Raw genomic sequence first — 10,329 nt, forward strand, 5'->3', positions numbered from 1 at the left:
AGAACATACTAATTTTATTTTCTTATGTTTACTTCTACAATTTTGTGTCCCATTAAATTTTAAAAGAATAATGAAAATAATTATGAAAAAAAGAAAAAAAGGAATAATAATATATCTTTGTCAATTCAGAAAAAAGTCAAATATAATTTTATGACAATTGAATCTTATTCAAACATGAATATGAAAACTAATTCTTCAAAGTTTCACGTATGAGCATTACACTACTTATTTTTAAAGAATAAAAAATATTTAAAAAATAATTGTAAAAATTAAAAAATAATTGGAAAAACAAGAAAATTCAAATGTGATTTAAAAATTAATATTATTTTAATATAAATATGAAAAACTAATTCGGTAAAGTGTTTCATGTCAGTGAATCGATAAGATTTGACATGTGTACAATAAATATTTGCAAAAATATAACAAAAATTTATTGCAAACCAAATAATAATAATTAAAAAAAAAGAGAATCAAAATAAGTAAATAATGTAATTTTGTTAAGTTTTTCCATTGGCGGATGATTTGGTAGTATTCAATATTATTTTATATTTTAATACGGATGATTTAACTTTATTTAATTTCAAATTTTTAATTTTTAATTTAATTTATTTACGGATTTTAAAAAATTATACTATAACCCGCATATTCGCGGTGCCTAATCTAGTTATTTTAGAATTTTATGAAAAAACTGAATATAACTTGACAAGTTTTGTTTAACCAAAAAAAATAAAATTTGATAAATTTCGGCTTTTAGATAAATTTATTTGGTTTGTTTTCGTTCACATAACAGAGATTGGACACTGAAGTGGTGAAACACTGTAAACAACGATTCTTCATTTAGATTAATTTATAAATTTCGTTCTAAAAGTTTAAGACATCATTAAAACGTGTTTTAAGGTTTTTATATATGATTTATGTAATCAAATCTAGTGATCAGTCAAGAATAACTTTCGGTGGGTATTGAATAGTATTCAAATATTCTTGTATATTCTATTCACTATAAATCTCGATCAATGGTAAATAGACAAACATTGTACGAGAAAAAGTTTGATAATGAGTAAAAGGTAATGTTGATCGCGTTTTTGTTAATCTTGTTCAGAAATCATAATTATATATTCAAAACCTTTAGTTTCATTTTCATTCCTTGTGATAATTAGATCAACGCCACCAATCACCATCAGTCAAAAGTATTGTATCGCTTACCACAATCCAAAAGAGACCGAAGAGGCCAACCAATTATTATATTCTTACATGACAAATAAATTTAATCTTAATCACAAAGGTAATCAATCAACATCATTTTATCGATGATGTCGTAACATTGTTGGCTCTTCTTACAACATATAATCATATAAAAGCATATGGCTAACTTTTAATTTACCCGAACTAACTTTTGTCTGTGTTTTTTTTCTTCTTAATTTGGATATACATAAGAGGGCTAGCTCCATTTACAAGTATGCTCACTGACAAATGTCTAGAGTCATCATCCTTTCTCTTAAGTAATTAGAGTTAAGTAAGAAAGTTGTGGGATCTCGTCATTTTTTTCTTTCATCCAATATTGCGTAAATGCTTTATTAAACAACCAAAAGAGTTACGTATTGTGTTTGCCGTTACTTGAAGTCTAAAGAACTAACTATTAAGGGAGATTCAATAGAGGAGGCGATGAAAATGGACAATAAGAAAGTTTACACAAATGAGGTAAGAAGACGCAATTTGAAATCTCCCGAGTTACCAATCGAAACCTCTACGTATATAGTTTTTATTCTTGTATTATACGAACATCCACAAGATACGATCTAGTAAGCCGTTTCCCTCATGCAGAGTAATCCTACCTCTCTAATTTATGATCTAAGATTTTTTTTGAAATTATGTATTAATTTACATACTTACTCTTTATATAAAAGAAAACATCTTGATATCAAAATCTGATACCCAATATCAAATCAAATGACCTATATATTATTTCTCTAAATTGCTTTGAATGTATAACAACTCCATGGCCTCTTTTTCCAATAATATTTTTTCATACATTAGTCAAAGTTACAATCTCAATTCCAAATCTAGCTCGTTTGCTTCACTCGTTTCGAAGTTCTGAATACCCGATCCCAATGATATATTTCTCTGATCCTATAAGATTGGGAAGAAGAAAAAATCACTCAGAGAGATCCACAACAATTTTGAGACAATTAACACAAATTATATCATGCATGTCAAATCTTAGTACATAGTAACCACTATATCTCGTAAGACATGATTAATTATATATAAAGTAATAACCTCATGTAAGAAGTGTCTTGTTGTGTTTGGTTCCACAAAATGTTGGCTCTCCAAGATGCCGTAGCTCGGGTTCCAACTGTGTTGAACAAAAATATTAGCTTTATTTTAAATATATCAGAAACATTGAAATGCACATATATAAACAATATAACATATAAAATTAAATATTGTTTCTACAAACACTCTTTGACTATAACAATGTGTACGGACCTTGGTGCTATGTGAGGCTGAGAATCTCCGTATCTTATTGTTGTTCTCTCGTATTGATCATTATTTGCATTCATCTGTGAGATCACAAAATAAAAAATGAAACAATAATTATTGAGAAAACTGATTAGTATTATTAACTATTTCCACCGAGTTTAATTATATAGATCTTATTATTCCATGGAAACTAGTAATTGAACGGTATAAAATTTGTTAAAAATTCCTTTATCTTTCGTAGGTAGATAACATGATAATCAATACGAATATAACTGAAGATCTTGCGAATAATTAAGATGAGATATTTCAAACTTATTCTAAAGCTAATTTAAGAATCTGATTTAAATTTCTTCTAAATCTAAAAAGATGTGCATTTAAGAACAAACATGTGATGTGTATATATCATTAGTTTGTGAAAGCATATAAATGATAGTACTAGATACGGTATATATAAAACTACACATGCATATATGTACACAACTTTGAATGTGGCATATACATACCATCATGTTTGGGTGAAAGCCATAAGGACCCGATGATGGTGGTGATGATGCGTATGAAAAGGATGGTGATGAAGATGGTATGGATGGATATCCTCCTTGCATCCTCACATCCTCCTACATTATTGAACATTCACATACACGATACTTAGCTTATTCATATAGCCTAAATAAACGCATAATGAATCTGTAACTAAATCTATATAATTCCGCAAATCGATTAAGGCATAATGTATCAAAACATAGATTTGTTTTCCTGCATTGTATATGATGGATGATCATGTAGTTATGCTATAAACGTTAGCCTTAGCTCTTAGAGAATCCTTATTGCATACAATCAGCTAGCATGATCAAAAAACAAATCTCAATCAAAATCATCCTTAATGTCACGGTTGAAAGATTCTAAACCAGAGTTTTCTAAAAGTTATAAAAATCATTACTACTAGTCTATTTTTACATGGATCTATAGAGATATGTATGTATATGTGTGTGAAATTTGTACCTGATTATTGAAAGTTGAGGGATGATAAGAAGGGTAAGTATTGAAGCTGTTGCAGTTATACTCGCCGTGTAATCTAATCTTCTCTAACTGCGCGACGCCGAGACCTCTCTGAGGCTGCTTAGGCTTGTCAGAACCATTCTTGTTCTTCCCTCTCTTTGCCGGAGAAGAAGAAGATGTCGGTGACGACGACGACGATCCACCCATTTTTGGTCTCCCAAAAAAACTACTACCCATTTATACACCGGAAAATAATAATCAAGAATTAGAGAGAGAAAGTCTTGCTAGAGAGAGAAAAACCCAACAATTGTTTTTTTTTTTTTTTTGTGTGTGTGTGTGGGGTTGTTTGTTTAGCTTTGTGCTGAGGAATCGAAGAGATCTCTAATGGTGATCTCTTCTTTATAAGCTTTTTATTTTATCTTTTTTTAAAAAAATCTTTTTTATGCTTTGTTATTAAGATCAGTAACTACTGCATCGCTGGATCAGATTGTGTCCAGATTTCATTAGATACGTCCTACACATACACATACACATACATACATTACATAGATTTTATGCCCTTATTTGATTTCACAATTAATTCTGACAAATAAAACATTTATTAATTACAATGATTGTGCAATATTTTAATCGTAGTTCATATTTTTTCATTTTTTCCTCGGTTTTGGATGACTTCCAACACAAATAAAGACTACAATACTATTAGATTTAATTAATTACTTAGATTTGAACATTTTAATATACATATAGATCGGAGCTTACTATATATATTGTTCTCATATTGACCTTGATAATTACATAAAAGAATAGCTGACGGATTACTATTTTCATTTACTCTATATGGTCCACGTAGAATAATTATTAAGACATATGCTATACTTATTTTTAGATAATTTCGTAAATTAAGAAAAATTACATAATAATAAGTTTTAATATAGACACATCATTAGACGTACGTTAGACACTTTTCATTTACAGCTTGTCAAAGCTTAAAAACGTTAAAACCAAAAAATAAAAAATAAAGAAACCGAATCAGAAACGGATTAGCCTTAGACACCCATAGCTTGAGCATTATTTTTTGTGTATTTTGTTTCCTTTTTTTTTCTGCCGCATCATAGCTTTCTCAAAGTATACTTGTTTTATCATTAATGCGTTAATCATATATAACAATAAATCTGGTATCTATAAATGATTTTTCTGAGGCAGCAATGAGATATATAAAATAGCTTGAAGATTTGTATTTTACCTTTTAGGACATGTATTGTGGCGAAAAAAATTCTAAAAGGGACTCACTAAGAAAAGCAGTCAAACTATATAATATAACGTAAATACGAGTTAAATGTAATTAATAATTACATATCATAGTTTGTGTCAAAGTCATGGATTTGATTGGTGAACAAAAATAAAGTATTACAAATTGTAGCCCCAATATGTCCGTCCATGTGACCACTCCCCCTCTTCCTTCTCTAGGGTTTTTATTTTTACCAATCACAAAAACTTTATCATAAGTGTTACTAAAAATTTTATTTTCAGTTTTTTTTTTTTACAGCTTTCTCATACAGTTTTTTTTTTATACAGTTTTACACTATTTCGATAAAGCTTACAGCTAAAAAATTTGTATATCTTTTGGTTACCGATCAGATTCCATATTCAATTTACAGATTCAATACATTTTAATAAATTTGGAGCTTTTTGTAGTGCCTTTATTGTACACTTGTGTACATCACTAACCTTGATTTTTAGGTGCAACACTTATTTATTTTATTTTATTGTATTAAAGACCAAAGACATATTATTTATCACAATATTTTACAATTTTTTCCCGGGAGAGTTTTATCCCCTAGTTGCATCTTTGTAAATGTTACTATGTGAATGTGTCATATGACATAGTTTTGAGTCTTCCGACTATGAAGTCAAATACTAAATACATTTACTTACCTTTTTTTGTTAAAACAATTACATGTGTTACATATATGATAATAGGATTTGACAAAAAAAGTATAATATGACCTATGCTTAGATATTAATTTAATTATCCCTAGCATTAAAAATAGAATTTTGCTTAAAGCTGTAGTTTTCAAATAAATTTTATTTCATAAGGTTTAGATTTAATCCATAAATATTTTCTTTCCTTCTTTTTGAATTTATGATCATTATTTTTTTGCTCTTTTTATAAGAGAACTAAAATATTATAAACTATTATAGTAAAATTAAATTTGAACGTAAGAAACATATTGAATAAAAAAATTAAAAATTTTAGTCAATCAAAATTTGTGGAATTGTCTCTTTTAGAAGTAACTCCTAATCTCGAACCAAATTTTTTATATATATACTAAGAATAGTATTACAAAATTTAACTCTCTCTTTTCGACTATTACATCACGTTTTAGTCAATCACAAGATTTACATTACATTTTAGATATTTTCTTTTATCTCTTACCTTATAATTTTTATAACTCCTTTAATCACAGTAAAAAATTATATACACAATAATAATGTATTCTACTAAAACATCATATCAAAATTTTATTTAGAGTAAGACTTAAACCTAATAAATTATTAAAATTGAATAAATAGTTTAATTAAATTTAAAATAAATGCTCACAATTATAAACACTGGTAAACACTAAACAGCTAAAAATTAAAGAATCTCGATTCTATTTCAATAATTTTACATTTGTAAACTTTCGGTTTCACAAAAACTGGCGTTATGAATTTTTTTGTTTGAAGCGGAATGTCGTTTTATCCTTTATCCAAAGCTATTTTTTGAGGAAAAAATCACCATTAATGACATTAAATAAGTTCATATATGTGTAGGCAAATTTTTTAATTCATGTGAAATGTGTCAAAACGATAAATTTTTGTGAAAAGGATGAAATATATTATTTCTTAAAATATTTTAAAATTTTGTGTTAGTATGTGTGCATATATATTATATACACAAACATACGTTTGTTGCATTTCTCAAAAGGGAGTGAAATGGTCGCCAGGCGTACAAATAATCTTCTTAAAACGTGTTTTAATTCTCTATTGATTGATTTAAAGTCAGTGACATATATATCACCCGGTCGAGGCCCTCCTTGGATTTAGAATCTTGGCACCAAAAAATTTTTTTTTTAAAATTACTCCATTAATTTAGTAAGATCCAAATATTTATCTAATTTTAACAATTCAAGAATGTTCTCGTACGTCGTTTAGCAAAATACTGAGGGCTAAAATATCATCCAACAAAAACTATTAATAATAGTCTAACAAGTTCATATCAACAAATTTAGTTATATTTGTACTTTCAAAAGACATTGTGTATATATTTATTGTTACCATATTCTAATAACTAGCCTCTTAAATTTCTTCAGTTCTTGTGTGGCTCCTTTATAAATACGAGCGGACGAGTTTTGGCTGTGTATAGAGACAGACTATCTAGCTATTAGTATTTTTATTAGCTACAAATACAATTATCCTAATTTATTAGCCAAAAATAATAATAGTTATTCATAAAATATACTAATGTCGTGAATCATGTGATCCCCCGAACATCTCTCCTAGCCTTAACAACTCAATAAACAATATTTAAGTAGTAAAAGATCACATTTTTAAAAGACAAGGAACTAACAGGTGTGTGCCACTTGTAGGTCAGATGCTAACGAATTAATATTCTTTCTTAGTAATGACGCCATTTCAAATTTGATTAACAAGTAAAATTTAATATTTTAGTGATATGTTTAATAGTCTTTGATTTTGAATGGTAGTAGTAATTTACCTAAACACTAATTATTGAGTAGTAGTAATTTTATTTATGTTTTACATTTGGTTGGTTATTTCAAGAAATTCGTAACAAGTAAAATTCGTTGGTTGGTTCAATAACCCTTACGAATGTCTTGAAATAACGACGAAGATTTTTACTTGTTTTGATCTCACATGTATGATAGCATTGAAAACTATCTTTTGATAAATTATTTATTCCAAAAATATATAGCTCAAACCTGTTTAATTGTTAAACTTTTATGATGCGGATGAAAAATACATAATGCACATTGATAATACAAATATCAAATTAGTTTTTTTTTTTTTTAATCTTTTCATTTACTAGCATAAATTTTGATATCTAAAAGTTACAAAAATATGTATTTGAACTTATATAGTTATACAGTGACGACATTAATATAAATCACTAAATTATACTATAGTATAGTAGCTTAATACCATAAAGCATAGTGGAGTAATCTATACACCCAAACTTGTTTAAAATATCCATTAACTAATATCTACCGTAGATTTTGTGCACATGCATTTCCCTGCTACACTACATTACTACCGTCTATCTCTTTCTGTATGTTTCTTTAAATGTTGTCATATTATTATTTTAAAATACTTTTTTATAAAACATGAATTCGAATCAAATCTTATTGATCCTCTCACTTACCTTGACAACCAATCAAACATAAAGTTCCAATTTTTTTTTAATCATAATCATTAGTATTCTATTTTCATATTGATTTGATATTTTCCATTACAGTAAAATATTGATGTGGTCGAATTTTAGTTTCTAATAATACTTTTTAGTTTTTATGAATATATATATATATATATATATATATATATATATATATATATAAGATAAAATTGATGGTATTATAAAGCATATCAAACTCAGAGACCAGTACGTTTGCTACATACCAGAGATGCGAGAACTGGATTAAACTAAGGAGAAATTTTGTAGTTGGGGTTTGGATGTTTTCGTTTCATTTTTAAAGTCTATATATAGCGAACAATCAAACAAGATGATCAAACTTAACAAATACTAACATGCAAAGCAGACAAACGAACCAAGCAAAAGAAAAGTAACAAACAATCTAAAAATAAGATAAAAGTTTGAATATATGAACTAACCATAGATAATGATTTTATTAAGATGTAAGTAAGAGTGTATTTGAAAAATATTTCTCAAGCATGAATTACTAATTTGAGACTAATTTTTTAAGGCTTTAAGCTCCTTTGCTAATCACTAAACGTAACAAAAATAAGGTAGCAGCGGTAGTAGTAGTGATTAACATATCATTTCAATAAACCTCATTTTTTCTTTTCAAACATTTTTTAAAAATATATCCGCAAAATTTAGTAGGCCAGAGACCAAAGCAGGTTATTTTTCTTAATTTTTTGTTAGTTAAAATATTAGTTGGAAAATCCCAGCAGAACTTTTGGTACCTAAAATTTCCTAAGTTCTAGAGCTTGATTAGTATTTATTTTCAGTTTGCTTGTACCACGTCTAAAATGTTTTCTTCATAAATAAATAAAAAACTATAATACGCCCAAATATATTTGTAAAGACTATACATGATGAATAAGCACATGAGAATCTAAAAACTCTATTATGTGTATCAAAAGAATCAAAACCGGGCTACACTGAATGTATAAGACTATATAATATAATACCATCAATGTCGGAAATACCTATATCCGAGCACTTAAGTAATCGGATTTATGATTTGTGGTTAAAAGAGAAATCATACGGTAACCTAAATTATACTGTAACCAATATAGATGTGTAAGTGTTAAGTTTTCTTGGTCTATTTATCCAAGGGAAAGAAAAAATCTTGGTCTATATATATTTAGGTATGTGACTGAGTTCTATATCCCAAACTTTCATGTCTTCAGTCTTCCTGCAACGGTCATTTATTAAAAATGTATATCCTCCTGTATGTATCTGTACGAGAGCAAGAGCCAAGAGACAGGATCATGGACGCATGGGCTTATTTTCTTTCTATTTTTGTCACAAATAATTATTACTGCTCGATGTCAAAAAAAAATGTATTACTGCTTAAAGCATGTTTTTTGCAGTAATTGTTTTTTTTTTTTTGATAAAAGGTTAAGTCACATTAATTATAAATTAATTTATAATTATCAGTTGAAGATAATAAGGTATATCCAATTTCTCATTAATTTGGCTTCAGTTGAAGATCCTGGTCACATAAACACACATGCATAATGTACCAAAACCAACTGGCTGTTCAAATTTCAACAACAATTAAAAAATATAAATAAAATGTTCTGAAGATTTCATACACATGTGATGTATTTTTCTGGCAATTATTTTTATCCTGGTTTTCGTTGTGATTTTGCAGAATGTCATGCGGACGTACGTGCATATTATACAATTTGACAACTTAATTACGGGTTTACACTTTACACAAATGTCAACAGTGATAAGGAAGAAAATAAAGAAAAAGGAAAAATATATGTGTGGTGGCCTATATGATTGATTTTAAACCGTTTAACGAATAATAAAGATCGATTTTAATTGAACCGAACAGAAATTGAGCATCCAATATCGTATTCATGTAAATGTTTGACAAGTTAAAATTTTGTTGACTTATTGCTCTAGATCAAGCACCATATACATTAAAATAAGAGTCAAGTGTTCACATCTAAAGATCTTATAATTATATACAAATTGTACTTATTTAACTTGTGGAGGTAAAAAGGTTTTGATTATTAAATTAAGCTTAGGGAAATAGAAAAAAAAAAAGTGAAGTGTTTGACAAAAGGAAGAGCATCTCTCCACATGCGAGGGCTTCAGAGATTCAGGAAGCTGATATCGCAGTTTCCAAGGTCATCTCTATCTAGTTGTCTACCAAAATCACTTTAGATTATCTATTATATTACTATATATAATGATAGGATTTGTCTCCATGATCATCTTGTAAATATATATACTATAGTTTATTTACATTGATTTCGTTTTAACTCGAACTCTTTTTAAATGATCACAAGTTGACCATATACTTTTACGCAAGCTATTTTATATACAGTATGTCAAGATTGATAATTGGTGTCACACCGTGAATAAAT

At 27.7% G+C, this 10,329-nt stretch overlaps 1 protein-coding gene across 1 annotated transcript; it reads right to left on the reverse strand.

Annotated features, from left to right (window-relative positions):
- Nucleotides 1-1,712: 1,712 nt before the first annotated feature.
- LOC9305540 (protein SPEAR3) lies at nt 1,713-3,976 on the reverse strand. The gene is made up of 5 exons (XM_002869423.2): nt 3,484-3,976; nt 2,985-3,098; nt 2,488-2,561; nt 2,278-2,353; nt 1,713-2,127 (listed from the first exon to the last, which is right to left on the reverse strand). Exons 1-5 carry the CDS (start codon nt 3,715-3,717, stop codon nt 2,041-2,043), a joined length of 585 nt encoding a protein of 194 aa, XP_002869469.2. The 5' UTR covers nt 3,718-3,976; the 3' UTR covers nt 1,713-2,040.
- Between the last annotated feature and the right edge of the window lie 6,353 nt (nt 3,977-10,329).

The sequence above is a fragment of the Arabidopsis lyrata genome (assembly GCF_000004255.2).
Source record: "Arabidopsis lyrata subsp. lyrata unplaced genomic scaffold ARALYscaffold_7, whole genome shotgun sequence".
NCBI lineage: Eukaryota > Viridiplantae > Streptophyta > Magnoliopsida > Brassicales > Brassicaceae > Arabidopsis > Arabidopsis lyrata.